This window comes from Pholcus phalangioides, unplaced genomic scaffold (assembly GCF_987345545.1).
Source record: "Pholcus phalangioides strain wild (caught in Gottingen) unplaced genomic scaffold, Ppha-v1.0 ptg000024l_1, whole genome shotgun sequence".
In the NCBI taxonomy this organism is placed as follows: Eukaryota; Metazoa; Arthropoda; class Arachnida; order Araneae; family Pholcidae; genus Pholcus; species Pholcus phalangioides.
The window spans coordinates 22,147,144-22,166,361 of record NW_028301616.1 but is presented as its reverse complement, the minus strand read 5'-3'; the positions used below and the strand labels follow the sequence as shown (position 1 = coordinate 22,166,361).

The 19,218-nt window shown below is 36.1% G+C and overlaps 1 protein-coding gene across 1 annotated transcript; it reads right to left on the bottom strand.

The window, feature by feature from the left end:
- Nucleotides 1-4,334: 4,334 nt before the first annotated feature.
- Nucleotides 4,335-18,626, bottom strand: mRpS30 (mitochondrial ribosomal protein S30). The gene is made up of 5 exons (XM_089251241.1): nt 17,965-18,626; nt 16,124-16,267; nt 12,729-12,840; nt 11,258-11,425; nt 4,335-6,091 (listed from the first exon to the last, which is right to left on the bottom strand). The coding sequence occupies exons 1-5, from the start codon at nt 18,541-18,543 to the stop codon at nt 5,631-5,633; spliced, it is 1,464 nt and encodes a 487-aa protein (XP_089107367.1). The 5' UTR covers nt 18,544-18,626; the 3' UTR covers nt 4,335-5,630.
- Between the last annotated feature and the right edge of the window lie 592 nt (nt 18,627-19,218).

Sequence of the window (19,218 nt, the reverse complement as noted above, 5' to 3'; positions counted from 1 at the left end):
TTGGGCTTTTCAGTGCTTATTTTTGTCTTTTAAGTGCACATTTTGGTATTTCAAGTGCACATTTTAGTATTTCAAGTGCACATTTTGGTATTTCTGGTGCACATTTTGGTATTTCTGGTGCACATTTTGGTATTTCAAGTGCACATTTTGGTATTTCAAGTGCATATTTGCATATTATTAGAGCATATTTTGCCACTTTTTTAGTGCATATAATCCGGGCTCTAGTAATCACACATGCCCAACCAGGACTCGTGGATAGAATAATTTCCTGGGGGAACATAAAAATACGATGAATATGTAAATGCGATTATAAATATGATTAGATGCAATTAAATGAGGGTAAATGCGACTAAATATATGTACAGTTTCATATTTACACTGACCAACTCAACTGCGACAAATTTTATCAAAAGAAAAACAAATTTTTTTTTTTTTAAAGATACGAGCATATTGCCAAACTGCGCGCATGCATCAATTCAGAAATTAGTGTTCAAAGGCAACAACAGATGACGCTAATAAAAAAAAAAGTTTCGGAATGCGTATTAATTGTTTTCCACAATTTCTGCGCGTCTCTCTCTCTCTCTCTTCCTTTGTCTTTTCACGAATTTCTGTCCTTCATTGTCCTTTTCCCGGATTTCTAACATTCCTGACCTTTTCCGAATTTTTGTCGTCGTCCCCCCTCCCATTTCCAAAATTCTGTCCTACGTTGCAATGTTTTTGAATTTCTGCTTCCTTCTACTTTAATGTCTACCCTTCCACAGCTCCTTTACGAATTTTTCTTTTCTTACCATTTTTTGTAACTCCCGAATTATATTCCTACCATTTTTATAAAATTTTTTCTCTTTCCCCCCTTTTCCGAATTCCTTGACGTTTTTTGAATCCCCCTTTTCTAAATTTCTGCTCTTTTCGTTCTCTGAATTTCTGTCCCCTTCCTCCTGCTCATTCCGGAATCCTTTGGTACCAAAAAATCGTAAAAAAAAACCACCTATTTGAAATGCTAGCTGTTGTTATTGTTATAAAAAGAACCCGATGCTGTAGAATATAATCACCTTTTCAACTGGTTCCGGTTCCTCGAGTTGAAACACATATGCAAATCTGGCGCCATCTCGTTTGGCAACATTGCTTATTTATTCTCTGTCTGTAAACAGTTAAAAAGGTCATTGTCTCGCTCTTCCGCGGCGTCAACATGCTTGCGATAAATTATTCATCTCAACTTTATTTTTTAGCAGGATATTATGAATTCCATTTGAACGACCACCAGCTAATGATTGATTGAACTCCCTTTTTTTCAAGGATCTATTCATTTAAAACATTAGCTTAACCCCAGCAGATCTTAGTTCAATCGATCATGGGATGGGGTTTTTTTTTGAACAAAGGCAATTTTGTCAACAATATCTTTGCGGTTGTACTTGAAATATCGGTTTATCCAAAGACAATAGAGTTAAAATCAAATTTTATGAACGCTATTATTTTGCAACTCGGTGCGGCCGCACCAATCTACGATACGGCCCTTAAACATAAAAATATTTTTTTTTCAATTTACGTCACACTGTGACTGTCGCCCCATGGTCTTCTTTCAAAGTTCCAGGTATATATAGCCTGCGTGACCTGTTAATTTCAAACGTGCCACAGACGTGCTTTCTTTTAAATCGTAAACAACCCTGGTATATCCCCACAAAGGCTATTTACAATCATTTCACCTCTGAAGAGTGGTTGTATCGGGATATAATTATTGTGAAACTGAAACTGTGCATTTAGTAAGTTTCATAAATGGATACTTCTCACAAAATTGGCCTAAATTGTGTCCCCGTTAGTTTACATTTTATATTTGGCACAGAATTCTTTTTTTTTTCCGCCATTTTCTATTTATATTTCTATTCTGACAAGTCACCACCGTGTGTGTGTGTGTCCCCAGTCCATTTTTCAAATTTTGAAATGAGAACTTTCTATCCAAAGCAAAAATATATTTTTTTTTTCAATAATTATATTTTTAGGATCGGTATACTTTTCACCTTTTTAAAAATTTTAAACATGTTTTATGTATCAATAGTCAAATGAGAATTTTCCCCATATATATATATATGACATTTGAAAAACATTGGTTCAAGTCCTACACCAGTTGCCACCTATCAAATTTTGTGTTGAAAAGGAAAAATATATATATATATATATATATATATATATATATATATAATGCAGCCATCTCACTTGAACTTCCTTTTAAATCAATTAGAATTGTAACTACTCAGTTATTTTACAAATTACATTTATTCAGGAAAAAAAAGCGTGTCTTGATTAAATGTTCTTTCCCTGACTGTTTTTTTTTTGTGAGAAATATAAAATACAAAATTATTTTGAATTTCAAATGTGTTTCAGTTTAGAGACTCATATTATATCTGAAAAGCATATGTTTTTAACGTGCTTGGTTTCTGATCAGTGTTGTGAAACATGTAAAAATGTCTTTCTCCCTTTCTCCTGGCATTAAGTAACCAGAAGGAAGGTTTGATAAGTTAAGGGGGGGAAAAAAGTTTTAAATTCCAAAAATTTCTTGGTTGCAACGTGAAGCCACAGCAATTTTTCATATGAAGACTTTGCTTTTAGAATGCAACTCGTGCTCTAGCAAGTCAGACAGATTACAAATCTGTTGTCCCCCATGAAATTGACGAAAAAAGGAGCGAGAAACACAAATAAAAAAAAAGAAATGAAAATGCAATTGACGAAAAAAAATTAGAGCATCAGGGCTTTTCCAAGTTGACAATAAACTACCAAAATATATAGAACACGTTGTGAGTGTCAAGCATAAATATCAAGTTAACCCTCACAGTGGAAATCCCGAGATATCTCGTCAAACTCGATCTGCTTTATTTTGGTCACCCCAAAATATCTCAGGTTCTTATAACAAGCTTTTATTTCCAATGTGGCAGTTATAAAATGCAGATCAGGAAAATTTTAAAAACCGCTTAAAGCGTTAAGTGCTGAAATAGCCAAAGTGCCACGTTTGATTTGTCAATCTCTTAACATGGTTAAACTTAAATCAATTTTCAAGTTTTTTTAAGTTCCCCAAAAATTTTTCCAGGGAAATTGCCTATATAGCTTTGATGATCTTTAAAATTAGCCTATCATTCGAGTCGGACCCTGTTTAGTCTGTATGCAAAATTTTATAGAGTCCAGTCAAAAATTAGATTATGAAGAGCGTACACGCTTTTGAAGGAATTGGAACATTTGAATGTAGTTTATGAAAAAGTTATTCTCACAAAGGGGAATGCTACAGAAAAAATTAGTTCGAACTTTTGTCGACACAAGGGCACTGCACAAAAGCAAATCGCAGAATTCACAGCATGAACCTTTCTCCAGTCTCTTCTGTGTCCAAAAAACATTAGTAAAGCTTCAGCCAGCAATTTGTGGCTGAGGTAAAACAACTTCACCAATAGTGCTTTGGTGTCAGCATCACAACAAAACCTTATGTGTCAGTTTCAGGAAAATCCAGAAATGAGCTTTTAATCATACCTTCTGCATTTTATAGGATTCTTATTTGCATATTTCTAATGATTTTCTTTTGTGTGCCGCGCACTCCTTCGACAGAAATTCAAACTTTTTTTTTTTCTGGACCATCCCTTTTTGATGAGAATAACTTTTGAAGAGTTGATCCACTTTGCCCAAGAATATTTAGAAGACACCAACAAATAAGGCAAATACACAAAAAATAATAATAAAAGTCCTTTTATTATTTTTTGTGTATTTGCCTTATTCATTGGTGTCTTCTAAATAAAATAACTTTTTTCGCAAACCCTTATCAAATTTACCAATTCCTTAAATTTTTATGAATTTTTAAACAATCTATGAATTTATGGGACACCCTATTCTATGACAAAAAAAAAAAGATTGGAATTAATAAAATATCATTCAAAAATATCTCAAAACTTTTTTTTTGATCAAAGGTGTTTTTTCCTTTTTTTTCTTCCAAGTGTGGAGCAGTTTCTTTGCTCAGGTGGCAAGATGGGTGCTGTATAAATGAGTGGGAACTAGTGCTGTGGTTAATTTTTCAAAACATCCTTGCAACCTTTTGATACCGACGTTACGAAATTTTTCTCTTCAACTTTCTTGTCAACTTTCAACAATCTTGTCTTTCTCTTCATACGCCTGTCGAGGCAGTTAGTAAGTCACCTGATTGCCCATCAGGGCTGGCAGAAAGGTTAAATTAGGTAGGTAAAAATATCCCAAAACTTGGTTTGGTTTCTGGAAAAGAAGTTTCAGATCGGTATCATATACACCTTTGATTTATAACTGCTATTTTCATTACAAGTTCTCAAATGTTGAAAAAAAAAGTAAATCTGTTCAAAATCCCATGATTTATTTCTCAAAATGGTCATATGAAAGTTTGTGTAATACATATATGGCTATAGCTATAATGCAAAATTTGTTGGTGCATTACTGCATAGAAATGATCATTGAAAAGCAAAATATATGCTATTAAACGAAATAAGAGAAAAATGCATTTCCACCTTTAACAATCAACAGCAGTAAAATTGCAAACTTCAGCTGTTCAAAATACTAGTGAGAACAATGTAAACAACACCAAAAATAGAACTGTTTATGTGAGGAAAAATTTAATTAATAAATAATGTTTCTTTTTCTGGGAGTAATACATATTAGTTACGCACTTTCATGAACTGTGCTTCAACTTCCCGTTATCTGGTGTCCATAAATTAAGGGAAAGGTACCGAATGTGAATTTTCAGAAAATATTATTTGAGACTGCTACAATGTACATACTTCATAAACATTTTTCTGAGGAATGGTCTGTTTCACCTGATGGCATTAACAGTCACTTCATCATAGTGCTAACATAGAAATTATGAAGTCTGATTCAAGATCTTCAAGAAAATCCTGTAAGGATGCTTTTAAGATGTTACAACGATTGCAGGCGGAGGGAAGAGCAACCACCCCTCCCAAGAGCTAAATAGTAAGGGAAAAATTGACATGTCCTTAAAAATACAGGAGGATTGAATAAACCTACACAATAAATCACCCCTCCCGACATATCACCTTGGATCCATGCCTGAATGAGGGATGTACAGTCTTCACCCCTACTAAACTTTGATTTGACAGGATATGGTAGCCAAGGATTGTGTTCAGGCTACAGCAAAAAAAGGCTGCTACTTAACCATATGTGCACATTGGACCCATTCCTCTATGGAATTTCTAACGAATTGGTACATACTTGAATGTGTGTTCTGAGTGTAGGTGTAGCCCTAACATATTTTATGCTGTCAGAATTGTACTTGTGTTTTGCATTCTTTCTGGTGCTGCTATCAGCTTTGCAGGCAGAGCCAGGATGGGAGATCTTAGAAACCAGATAAAGTTTGATGGCAGAGTTCTGGCATTCAGTAGCCCAAGTACTGCAAAATTATTTTTTTACACTCGCCAAGGACCATGAAATCTACATATTTTGTTTTCATAGTATCGTACTGCCTGTATACCTATGAAAGTCTGTCTTCATGAATAAAATTTTATTTTGTTTTTTCCCCAACTTCGTAAATATAACTGTCCTTTAATTTATGGACATCAGTGTATTCAGTTCAGTGAAATAGTCTCAATAAGAACTAGAAAATGCACATGAGGAAAGAAAAATTATTCTAATCTGATCCAAGGACTTGGTGGGGCATCTTTGTGAAATTTATAGACCTGTTGCCACATGGGTATTTCATCCTGAGGGAAATTCAGGCTCTTAAGGTTCCTATACATTTTCAAAGACGCTTTCTGCATCTCGATGATCTGTTCTTCTGATCTGGTATCTATGCCAAGATAAGGCTTCAAATTGACTCCTTCTCGATCCTGAGGTTTAGCCAAAACAAACTTTATGAGAAGCTTCAAAACATCTTCATTGACTCCCTTCAGCTCACCATCTTCAATGGTCTCGAAAAGACTCATTTTACCAGATGTCCAGCATAAGTTTCGCCTGTCCTTTTTATCGAGGTCACTGTGAAAACACATTGTGTTGAGCTGGTACACGAAAAATGTCCAGTCTTGTCCATTTGTCAGAATTGTCTGGCCAACAATAGGGTAGGTTAAATCATGATAAGCAGTAAAGCCTAGAAAAAAGAAATTTGAAATTTGATTTAAACTACAAATAACTTTCAAAGGAAAAAAAACATCTCTGAACTATTTCAAGTAACAAAAATGTTAAGACTAGTATATCTGCTGTATGTCAGGTTTCCATTCTTTTACTGTATTTTAAAGTTTCCCCAAAGAGGGCGATATTGCCCATTGGTGGGCAATAGAAGAATCCACGGGAGGTGAAAGTAAAGCATTGGATTTTGTATTAGATCCTATGTGGCAGCTCAATTTGGGGGGGGGGGGGACAATAAGAAAATATTTTTGATGAAGGGGGGTGACAGAACAAAAAATTTGGGAAACTATGATTTAGACTATTATACTATCAAACTTACAGCATTCTGCCTTCAGTTTCAGATGCATTGCAGACATCACAAAAAAAAGCTCTCGTCATGCTCATAGTTTAGAATTTATATCAAAATAGGACAGGGTTGTAGCGATTTAAATGAACTGATTTTTTTTTTTAAATGACTGATTTAAATCAATTTATTTAATCAGTGATTTTAAGGTTTATTTTTTTAAGGTATGAAAAAATATTTAAAAAGTGATTTAAATTTTTATTAAATTGTTTAAATTATTATTATATTTTTAAGTATTATTTATAGTATAATATATATTAATATATATATTAAATATCAGAGATGCCATCGTCATGCCGATTTAGCTGACAAAATGGTTACTCAAGGTTTACAATGATTAAGTTATGGGATGTAAAGCTGACTTATAAAATCAGACAGTTTGCATGGCAATTCGATGGATGAACGAATATTCATAATGAACCAATTGTGTGTGTAAGTGTTATCAAACAGTGTGGTAAAGTCATCCATGTTGATACTATTATACTGTAATGGCTCATCACATACTCCAAGACCAAATATATCCCACGCTCTGTCCAATGGGAAATATAAGCACATTACCCCAAAGGGTTGCGCCATGCTGGAGAGGCTCATCACATACTGGAAATTATTTAACAAATTTGGTTTTAAATTCGGTGAAATCAGCCCAAGGAAACTTCAAATGTAAAATATCAAGTTTTGTTACAGACAATAACTGCAAATATGGTTTCTTGCAGAAAGACTTTTCTGGACTTACATATGGGTGCAGTGCCCATATTTAAAACCTGCTAGCCAAAGATTTGGTTAAAACTAATGTAACAAAGCATGTTGCATGTACAGTATACTCAAATATTTTCACATTCATCATCTCTCAAAAGCATGGTATCATACAGAAGGTGGGAGTGCATTGATACTTCCTATAGAGGTATGATAGAATACTTATTGCCATTCTCGTGAGCAGGCATCTTCAACCCGTTGTAAGAAGCATCAACATAAACAATAAAAAGCAGATGCACACTTTGCTGCATTTATTCTAGGCTCATCAGTGTTAATTTCTGATATGGGAATTGATGTCACAAAAGAAGAGAAATAATGGTCTTGAATTCATACTCCTAAAGCACCCAGAGTGCTCTATGCTTGTGTCCAATTTGGTGCTCGCAAGCACTTGATCAACTTTCCAATAAAATTACCTTGTACAAATTGCATTCAAGGATTGAAATCATCCTGATTTCGTGCATTTGTATGTCAAACATACCATAAGGGTGCTCTTCTTTTGATGATCGGTGCAGCGTTCGCACTAGAAAAAAGGTTGAAGACCTCTGCTCTTGAGTCTTGTGTTAAAATTGATCAGTTTGTGAAGACCACCGATCTGAGATAGATAGTGACATCTTCAATAAAATCCTAAACATTGGTTTAAAAAGAAATGTTAATAACTTGATGGCGGTTCTGAAATCAATAGCCAAAACTATTGATTTTGTACAAAAGGGCAACTGCTCTCTAGCTGAATGTGTATTAGCATGGAAAAAGCTGCAATTGAAGATAAAAGAAGCATCAACATAAACAACAAAAAGCAGATGCACACTTTGCTGCATTTATTCTAGGCTCATCAGTGTTAATTTCTGATAAGGGAATTGATGTCACAAAAGAAGAGAAATAATGGTCTTGAATTCATCAAACAAACTGTAGCTTTAGGTTCCTGGCAATTACATTAAAATTTTTGGGGAAGTTGGAACCATTTCATGCCGAAAATGTTTGTGTGTGTGTGCGTTTTTTTTTACCCTACAGTTGATGATACAATGTCTGATTTCAAAGCATTGTGTGCTTTATCTTTATGCAGTCTTTAATTGCATATTCTAAGAAAATATTGATTAATGACTAGTGTGTTAGTAATATATATATTCAAATATATATTTTGTTTAAAAAATCATTAAAATAAAAAAAAAATCATGATTTAAATCAAAAAAAATTTGATCTAATCACAAAAATCGATTTTTTTTTAAATAAAAAAAAAATCAACAACTCTGAAACAGGAGACCTGTGAGGGAAATATAATATGGGCACCATATCTTGGATAAGCCCCTTCTGACACTGATATAATATGACTATCCACTCATGATCTTGCAGGGTTCCCAGCAAAACCTGCTCGATCATTTCCCTGACCAAATCTTAAAAGCTTCCTAGACTTTCCATGACTACAGAAGAAATATAATTCAAAATCTTCCCCTTTCAAATTCGGAATTTTTGTTTTTCGAGTTTCGTTTTTTCCCCCTTCACAGAACTTTTCCCTGACTTTTATCAAATATTGGCATATTTCTTTGACTTTTGTGCCAAATATTTTACATTTTCCCTGACTTTCCAGGTTACTAAGAACCGTCTTGTACCCATTTCATTTTGTCAGATTTGTATCTGTACCATCAAAATTACAACATTTCGCCTTCAGTAATCAATTCTGTATAGACTTTGGGCCAGGCAGGTCTATTGTCTACCCTCTTGTCTCCACTCCCAAAGATCTGCTTCATCTTAGTTCAAAAAAATTCTTCGTTCCTCTAATAGCCTATTCATTCACTCTCATCAGGTACAGTTCAGAATCTAATTCTAATATATTTCAGAGATATGAGGCGGATCTCTTGGAGCAGAGACAAGCCAAAAAATAATATATGTGAATAGACTTTTATCAGTCACGTCCTTTCACACATCAGTTTAGTTTCTAAGAAATTTCAGTGGCTATGAGATGCAAAAACATTGCCTTTGGACTGCTGCCCAAACATAAAAAAAATTTCTGTTGTGTAATAAATTACTGATGGATTGAATTCTGGACTGAGCACGACGAGTGTAGATAAGTAGGCCAGAGGGAAGTTTTTTCAACTGCGAAAAAATAGATTTCTTGAAAAAGACAGGTCTTGCTGATGTATGTGAATTTAACCTTGAAGGGTTTTTCCCCCAACTTCCTTGATTTTTTTCCAGCGGTAACCTATCAGTCAGAAATAAGGACTGGGTCATCTTTGGTTGGCCAGTTATCTCACCTGGTCAGAGAGATATAAGAAAAAACCTATCAAATACAAAGTAAAAAATTTCAGCTTCCCTCAGTTGCTATAGAGGGCTAATTTTATGAAAATTCATGTGATTAATACGAAATATGAGTGAGCTGCTTAGAAGATCTTCGTGCCTTAGCCAAGATCCTAAAGGAGATTGTGAATTTGTAATTATTATTTTGCAACAATGAATTTTTAGTAATTGTAATACAAACAAATAAAGAGGGTTGTAATTTTGAAGTGGAATGATACATAAAAGCCATTATACCTTTTGTTGTGAGAATGATAATAAAAAAAAAGTGTTAAATATTACTATGTGAGTTTAAGTCATAAAAAAAAGTCAGAGAGAGTATATAAATTGAGATCTTTTCATTTTGGACATATTATCAACAAAAAAGCTTATATTAAAACAAAATACATAATTGTTGCATTACCAGGTAATTACATTTTGAGTCTTTTTTTTCAAAATTCAATTGATTTCACCAAATGATAGAAGCAGTCTCATCTTATTAATCAAAGCTCACAAAACAACATTCATTAGAATTTTTTACTTGAATTCTCACAACAAAATTCTTATAGCTTTTATTTATCATTCTATTTTGGAATTACAATATGAATATTTGTTTTTATCCAGATGCCTAAAAAAATTGATTTTTGAACAAAAAAAAATTTACGATCTCTCACAATCCAAACCTATGACAGTTTAAAGAAGCCAAACTTTTTGAATAGCCTGTGCATCAAATTTTGCTTTAACCCTTTCAAACCTGGTATGCACAAACTCTTTTTAACCCCTTGAAAGGCAGTGGGACAGATGGTATCCCACCTGTTTACATGGTTCTCTATGGGTTTTGGAAAAATGTCTGCCCTTCAAAAGGGTAGACATTGGGAGTTCCACCCCGACTTCAACAAAAAAAAAAACCACCCACAACCATGGCCTCACAAGGGAGGGGACCCTGGACGATTCTCGTGGATTTTTTTGTTTTTTTATGCAATAACCTCATCATTAAGGGGCCCATGAAAGTCTGTTCTGAGGGCCTGAAAGTGATCCCAGCCTAGGGATCCTGCTCCAGGATGTGGGGGGGGGGGCCTATGCCAACTGCCCATAAAGTTGGGGGCGAATTTGCTGAAGTTAAAAGAATATCTCTACAGCAAGAAAAATCCCCCCTCCCGTTCCATTTGTGTGTGTACCAGGCCTGAAAAGATTAAGTTCTGCAAGAGATTATTTATTTATTTATTGTATATTGTTTGGCCGAGGCCTAAAACTTGGCCAATTACAGAAAATGTCAGAAGAGGGTAGGATGGGAGGGGGGAGATACACTAAACCTATACAATTTTATGAATCATATCACTGCTTCTAAAGCTCTCTCTTTTGCAATACCTGTAAGATTACCCCACCGTCACCACAGTGGTGGTCGGCTGAAGTTGGTTTTCTGTGGTTCCCAAATTCAAGGCACGAATGTGAGCCGATCTCCCCTTTAAAAGTCTCGCCACAGAGAGCAACAGACGTACAAACAGTACACAAATGTAATTCACTCATAACACATCACTCACTTCACTTCTGACACATAAATGGCAGCACTGAAAAATCAAACATAACACTACATATGCACTCAGACTGTTAGGTACACACACAGTTACACTTCCGGCACAGCTCACTAGGTAAAATCGCCCAGAGATGGTGATAGACCTGAGTTGTGCTCGGATTGAAAGAAAGAATACCTGTAAGAGCTCAGAACTTTAACATGAATCATATATATATATATATATATATATTTACCTTGGTATGTTGCAAAAGCATTCAACCATCCAAAAGATGCCATCACGCCGAAACCATCTTCGATTGGCTTCAATTCATAGTGGTCAAGCTTACTCGATAAAATATTGATTTTATCATATGTATGAACTTGTAACAGTGGGAAATCACAGCAGTCGCCGGGCCAAAATCCTTCAGATATAAAAAAAGACATTTGAACCAATCGGACAAGTTCATGAATTTACTAAGTGAAACCTCATGTATAACACTTTACGTAAGGAATAACGTCAATATAATGAAGTATCCTAAAATCTACTGGCATGGTCTTTAATGTTGAAAAATTAATTCTGAAGCATATGTGTGAGAACAGATAGTGAAGTTTATTCACAAACCTATCCTATTTCGGTAAAAAACACCACTGGTTGAAATATGCAACACACAAAATTGAAAACTTTGGCAGTCCAATAAGGTCCTTAACTATCTTCAATGTAATTATTTGACTGGATTTAAGTTATTAAAGTTAGTTACAAGAAAAAATTAAGTGAATACCTGAGGTCAAAACTCAGAGGTTTTAGGAATTTTTCCCCCACTTTGAGAATATGCAGGGTTCGCGTAAATGCGTATGATTTCAGAAAAAATCATCTTGTTAAGCTGAAGTATCCTATTACTGTATTATGTTTAATTCATTATTTGTCAGAGCGTAAACATCTATATAAGAAGAAATTTGATGCCACAATTTGACTAAATGTTTGCTGTGTATGTAATAAACGTATTGTAGGTAAATCGCAAATGCTTCCCTCACAATATAAAGACAATCAAAACATGTATTTATTACAGAATTAAAGGCACAGAATGATACGAATGATAACAAGGATGATACGAGTGGACTGTATGACCCTGTTGTTCGAGCAGCAAAATGAAAGCCCGTTCCTGCATGACACAAGTACACTTTTTCTCTATGGCCTGGACAGTGCCATCCAGCGGTGGATGCTGTCATCACAGTGTCTATAAGGTATTGGTCAAATTGACTGGTCATGGTCTTCTTAGGTAAAACTAAAAATATCAGCCGATTTTTTTTTAAAGCTAATGATACTACTGGACCACACATGTACCTCATCAATATTTCTCTATGGAACCTCTAACGAATAATTCTAGGGATAACTAAGCAATAAGTTAAAGATTAGAACAATCTTGGGCATTATGAAAATGGAGCGAGATCAAAAACAGTCCAATAGGTAAAACTAAAAATATCAGCCGATTTTTTTTAAAGCTAATGATACTACTGGACCACACATGTACCTCATCAATATTTCTCTATGGAACCTCTAACGAATAATCCTAGGGATAACTAAGCATTAAGTTAAAGATTAGAGCAATCTTGGGCATTATGAAAATGGAGCGAGATCAAAAACAGTCCAAATGACCGGCTTGGTCTTTCTAGTGTAAAATGATATTTATCTTTATGGTCATCTTAAACAAATAGAGCAAAACATACCTGGAAGACTAGTGATGTAATATGTGTCATGCGTGATGCCACAAACATCTGGCTGGTAATTATAATCGACAACTTCAGCCGTAGCGCACAAAGGATCATCAAGTTGCACCACCTAAGAAAAAGGGGAGAAAAAGAAACAACTCGGTCAATCTTGACTTTGAAATATTCAAATGAAGCAATGCAAAATAAATAACTTCTACATATATTCAATATTCTGCCTACTCTCTGCAGAAACATTATTTTTTTTAAATGAGAGGCAAGCTTACATTTATGTCTCAGTCTGGAATTCCAGCGGACAAGCACTGTGCCAGCAGCTGGGTTTGAACCCAGTTTTTTTGCAATGCCAAACTATGACGATTGTACAACAGCCATCTTCGGAGGATGAAACTCTTTCCATCAAATACCACTTCACGATACCCTAACCCAGAAGTGGATTCTATAGTTTTGCCACCTTCCTCTCATGCTAGTGTAGTTTTTGTGATCAGTCATTCCTCCAATTTTCAGCCCTGTGCTACAGCTCGCTTAGCCCCTAAAAATATGACAAGAAATATGACAAGCTCTCTGGATCACTCCAATGCTTGCACACTCTCTAGGTCACTTTGCCGCTCGTTTGATCACTCACTGGCCTGGACCTTTGCTATCTAGGTCACTCACACACTTACAAACTCTCTCTATGTCATTCTTTAGAGGGTTAATTGACCTAGTTCTTCACTTTCCAGACCACTCAAATGCTTGCACACAGTTTTGACAACTTTGGTCACTCACATACTTACACACAAAATTTTGGTCACTCACATACTTACACACAAAATTTTGGTCACTCACATACTTACACACAAAATTTTGGTCACTCACATACTTACACACAAAATTTTGGTCACTCACATACTTACACACAAAATTTTGGTCACTCACATACTTACACACATTATTCTGGTCACTACCATGCTGACACATTATTCTGGTCACTACCTTGCTGACACATTATTCTGGTCACTACCTTGCTGACACATTATTCTGGTCACTCTCCTTCAGTCTCTCACTGACCTGGTCCTTCACTATCTAGGTCACTCACATGCCTGCACACACAATTTTGGTCAATTACATGCTTGTAAACTCTCCAGATCACTCTTTTGGCCATTCACTGACCTGATCCTTTGTTCTCCAAGTCACTCCTCACACTTGCAAGCTCTTTAGGTCACTCTCAAGTCACACTTAGGTTGCTCACAAACCTGGTCCCTTGTTCTATAGGTCACTCACATGCTTGCAAAAGTTACTCGTTTGGTCCGTCACTGACATGATCCCTCGCTCTATAGACAGAGGCAGATTTATGGTTTCATCATCGCCCAAAACATTTTCGGCTCTTCTCCCATTATATTAATTTTCTTGACCACCCATTCAAATTTGAAGCCGCAAGCTATAGCAACCCCCCCCCCTTCTGTAAATAAGACTCTGCCCTTACTCAATAAGTAAACTATTTTTCAGCCTCAAATGACACGTGTACCTTATAGGGGAATGTAGCCAAATTTGGACCACCTCTTGTTCCCAGAAATAGGAATTGATTAGCCCATTTACTTGATACCAGAGGGCAGGGCAACTGAAGAAGCATGCATAGCACATTTTTGATATTTCCAGTTGCATTTTGTGTTGGTATGATTGCACACTGTCTTTATTACAGCTATTTGTTACTATTTTTCATTACCTTTTCTTAAGGCTTAAAAACTTGATTCAGAGGAAAATGCTGTTTTGTTAGTTACGGTATCTTTCCTAACCCTTTGATTGTATTTTTAGTAATAAGCAATTGAAATATATCTTTATGGTCATTTGTAATGAGTTGCTATTGGCACAAAATGGCGATGTTTCATAAATTGGACCAGTCAGTGTTGCCCTATTTGGACCGGTCCAATTTAGAGATCTAAACAAAGTGGTCATTTTAATACATACTATTATTATCATATTGCAATGCGAATGAGAGGTTTCAATGAAGAAAGGTTGGCACAATTCTTTGACCTTTTAGAAAAATTAGTGAACAAACACATACTAAACGATTCACAATAATTTAACGTTGATGAGAGTGGCTACACCACAGTCCAAAAGGAATCCCAGAGAATAATGGCCACAAACGGGAAGCACCAGATTGGCTCAGCCACCAGTGGAGCATGGGGGTGTGAATATTACAATTGTATAATAGGAATCGATTGATAGGATATGTAAGAGCAGAAGCCCAGGAAACTTTTGTGGAATCGCTTCAAACTGTTTCACCGCTACCTCAGGCTCATTTTCAAAGCCACAAAAAATAATGAGGTGCTATGGGGCTAACAAGCACTCCATACAATGAACAAATGCAAAAGAAGTAAATGTAAGAAGCTGATTTTTAATAGAGATACAAGGCCACAACAGGCAAAATGCCCAACGAAGTGGCTGAGAAAAAGATGCCCATAACAAGTATGGATGTCATATATTACTAAAATACAGCAACCCAATTAAACATGCAATCAAAAAAATTATAAACAATATACATGATACAATACATGATATATACATGACACAATATTATACAATGCCTATAATGTATTTATGGTTGTCTTATTCTAAGTATGGATAGCTTCTTGAAAGAAAGAGTTGATAAGACCAAATTAAAAGTAAATGACTATATCCTAGTTAGCTTGAAAGATGGAAAAGGAAAAAAATATTTAGTATGTTGGAGACAAGTCATCAAAAGTAAGAGTTTGTGAGGCAATATAGAATTGCCCTACACGAGAAAATTGAATAAAGTGATGAACTCATTCATTTTCCCTTCTGTGCCTGATATTTCGGGAGTAGAAGATGATGACAAAGATTAAATTGACAAACCACTGAAAGCATGGGCGGACAAAGTGATAACAATCTTTTTCTCATAAATGTTTCATAATTTTAGTTGTATTTTTTGTGATACCTTTAGAAAAATCTATAACTGGATTTTTCATAATTTCTTTATAATAATTTTTTTTAACTTTACAAATATTTTTTATTATTCATGAAAATAACGTTTTGTCAAAGCAAAGTTTGAAGGTATTGATTTTTAAACTTTTTCAACAACTGGTCCAACTTGAGAAAGTAGGGGTTCAAATTGGGAAACTAGTTTACCACCAAGTTGGACCAATTTCACTTTTTGGTTTTCATGATACCGTTCAAATATGAAATAAGATATAAAGTATTAATAACCATGTTTTTAAACATAAATATAGTAGCTAACATCCTACTCAGTTTGGTGATTTTTTGACGAATTGCATGATAGTGATTTAGCAAAATGTGCAAAGTAGTCCAATTCAGGCTACTTTCCCCTATATATCTCAAATCTATTAAGCAAATTGGCACAAATAAATGCTTTCACATGCATACAAAGATATACTTACAACAGGAAGCGGCTTATTTGATCTCACAGTATAAGCAGGCTCGTCCTTGAATTGGAAACAAAGGTTTTTCTCATTCAACTTGTCTTTTTCGGATATGAAACCATCGTGAAACCAATACGAATGTATCCAAGGCCAAGGGTCAAACTGAAACAACAACAAAATTGCAAAAAATTATTCAAACGAAGCTCGACTTTTTTTTTTTTCCTTTCTCCGTGAGTTCAAGAAATGCATCATGATTGAATATGACATCTCTGACTTAAGGGTAGGTAATACTTCATCAACATTCTGTTCATTCAGATACTGAGGAAATCTTTAGAAGAGGTGAATGTGGGTGATGTAACATTGGAATGGCACGCTGAGGTACGTCGTGATGCATGAGTTCAGCATGTATGTCCTCTCTCTCATCATCTTTTTTTCAGTTACGATTCAACAAGCACAGTTGCTGCCAAATTGGAGATTTCCGACTGCACTAAGGTACAATTGGAAGCTCTTTCTGAGAAAAAGACAAAGCACCAAAGTAAACTATTGGCAAGAGACAAAACGACCAATTTGACAGCTGCGACTTTGCTCACAGAATTTTCCCACATTTATAAATTCACCATAGTGACCCTCCCGCCTCACTGCGGTTATGGGGGAGCAAGGTAGGCCTAAAATGTAAAAGGGGAACCTCTGACTCAAATTTCTAGCATATTTTCAAGGTGGTGCATATTAGGAGCAGCTATAGTATAATCCTTTTTTATTTGGCAATTTTTTTTTCTAGCCCGTTGGCACTTCTCTTCCTGATTTCAATGGTTGGAAATTCCCCCCCCCCCTCGGTTTTTTTTCTATCCACTATTATTTCCATAGGCTTTTGGGTTGCCATCTCCTTTCAAACTGTTGGTTATCGTCTGAAGGTGATGTCATTTCCCCCCCCCCTCTCCCCAGAGGTTGCAAGTTATAGTATAAACTTTTATATACAGTGCACGTTTGAATCAACACATTTTGGAGTGGTTTTTTTTTTTTGTTCATTTATACCTTGTGTCGTACATACCGTTTCCCCAGCATGTTCCATTGTTTTTCTTGTTCGAGGATTTTATTTCGATTTGTTTAGCGGGCTGTACATTTCATATTTCCATTTTTGTAAATTTTTTATAAACTAATCATTATGGTTTTAATCCCGCAATTGTTTTTATTTGTCCTGGTATTTATTATTTTCAATCCCGTATCTGGTCTAGGATGGAGTTTTTGAATCGTTTGTTTAGTCTAAGAGTATTGTTTTTTTGTTGTTTATTTTTTATCATTTCATTCATTTTAACAGCCTTAGTATTTACTATCCCTTTGTGTGATGTGATAGCAGGGGTTTTTTTTTGTTTGGCAAGAAAGACGTCCAAAAGCAACCCCATTTCACTCTTGGGAGCTTCTAATCATGATTTTGGGAATTTTTTTCTCGACCAAAGGAAAAAATCATCAATACACATCACCAAAAGGAATTAATAGAACCAAACATTAATTTTATATACACGGCACTCCCCCCCCCCCCCCCCCCCACCGGCAAGGGTAGGGTATGATTCCACAAGCAAAGCTGCTGCAAAATTGGCGATTTTTGATTGCGCTAAGGTTTCAGCGCCCTTCGAAAGAGACAAAGCACTTTGGCGAACAATTAACGACGGACGAAATCGCTTATTTGGCGGCAACCCTGCTTATAGAACTGTTTCGCATTATAAATACGCTACAGAGCCCCCCCCCCCCTTTTTTTTTTGGCTGCAGTAAAGGGTGGGGCGAGGCTGAACAAACTAGAATACAAAGAGGGAAATAAGGTTAAAATTTCGAAGCATAGTTTCAATGAGTTTATGTCATCTTACCGCATGTTCAAGTAGATGAGGATTACGGACGGCGCACGTCCGACAAATAAGAGAAATGATAGCACTCGCCAAGTTGGCGACGCAGCCTTTATCTCTGGTGAAACCGCTGAGAGAAGCGTGTTTCGATCGACGCCACGTGTTAGAGAAATGCACCGAGACTAAATCCGACATCTCCGACTTGAGGGTGGACAACTCTTCGTCGACATTCCGCTCGTCCAGGTGTCGGGGAAGTCCTTGCACGAGGTGAGTGCGGGTGATGTAGCGTTGGAAGGGCACGCCGAGGTACGTCTCGGCGCACGAGTTCACCATGTAGGTTCTCTCCTCCAAATAGGGCCTCTGGCAAGCGATCTCGTAGAGCTTTTGCTCGACCGTGGCAATGTCCTTCACCGAATCGTACCACTGTTGCCGCTGGTACTTCTCGTAACCCTCGGCCGAGGTGTCGAATATCGCCGGGTACCTGGCCGTCCTCTCGGCGATGGCTTGTTGATGTTTACCACGCGCTTGAAGCGAAAATAATGCATCCGGATTCAACAAACGTTTCAGATTGAAAACTCGCTTCATTTCTAGCCGTAGCAACATCGTGCCGAAGATTGTTTTGTTTACAAGGATAAGGATAAGGATGCCTTTGTAACGGCTAGCACCGCAACACCGGTGCCTTTTCTCATCGTAGTTAATTTCTTTTGCTATGCCACTGCATTAGCAGTGCTTTCGTGTCATTCACGATTTTTTCCTTGTCAGATGGTCTTCTTATGTTTAGACCGAGTCTAAAAGCAAAACGTTCATCCACATCTGGAGGCTCGTGTAGATACATTTGGCAGCGTGACAATTCAGGACAGTGTAATAGGATGTGTTCTATGGTGTCCTCGTTCATCCTGCAGAGAGGGCTGAGCGAGTCCGAGCTTTGAAGAAGAATGTTGATTAGGCTGACCATATTTCCTCGGGAGAAATACGGAACATTGGAATTCCAAATACGGGACATTGCCAATTATTGCCAAAAATGACGCCAAAACCAAACAAAGTTGCCAAATATTGTTGAAATTACGGATAAATCACAATGGCGGGAAATGATGCATTACTGCAAATTGAAGTGGATTAAAATGTATTCCACGAAAAAAAAAAAGTTTACCAAACCAAGGCAAATGTGGGAGATTAGTATTCTCATACATAGATGTATCATAAAATAATTTATGAGTTGAAAAATAATTTCAATCTTCGACTTGAATAAAAATTCAAGTAGGCGCCGTGTGAAATACG

Bases quoted from the DNA above. Each gene is read 5' to 3' on its own strand.
- mRpS30 (XM_089251241.1), bottom strand. From the start codon at position 18,543: ATGTTGCTACGGCTAGAAATGAAGCGAGTTTTCAATCTGAAACGTTTG. The intron at 16,268-17,964 runs GTAAGATGACAT...TTGTTGTTTCAG, and splicing joins CTCATCTACTTGAACATGCG to TTTGACCCTTGGCCTTGGAT. The intron at 6,092-11,257 runs GTAAATATATAT...TCTTTTTTCTAG, and splicing joins TGCTTTTGCAACATACCAAG to GCTTTACTGCTTATCATGAT.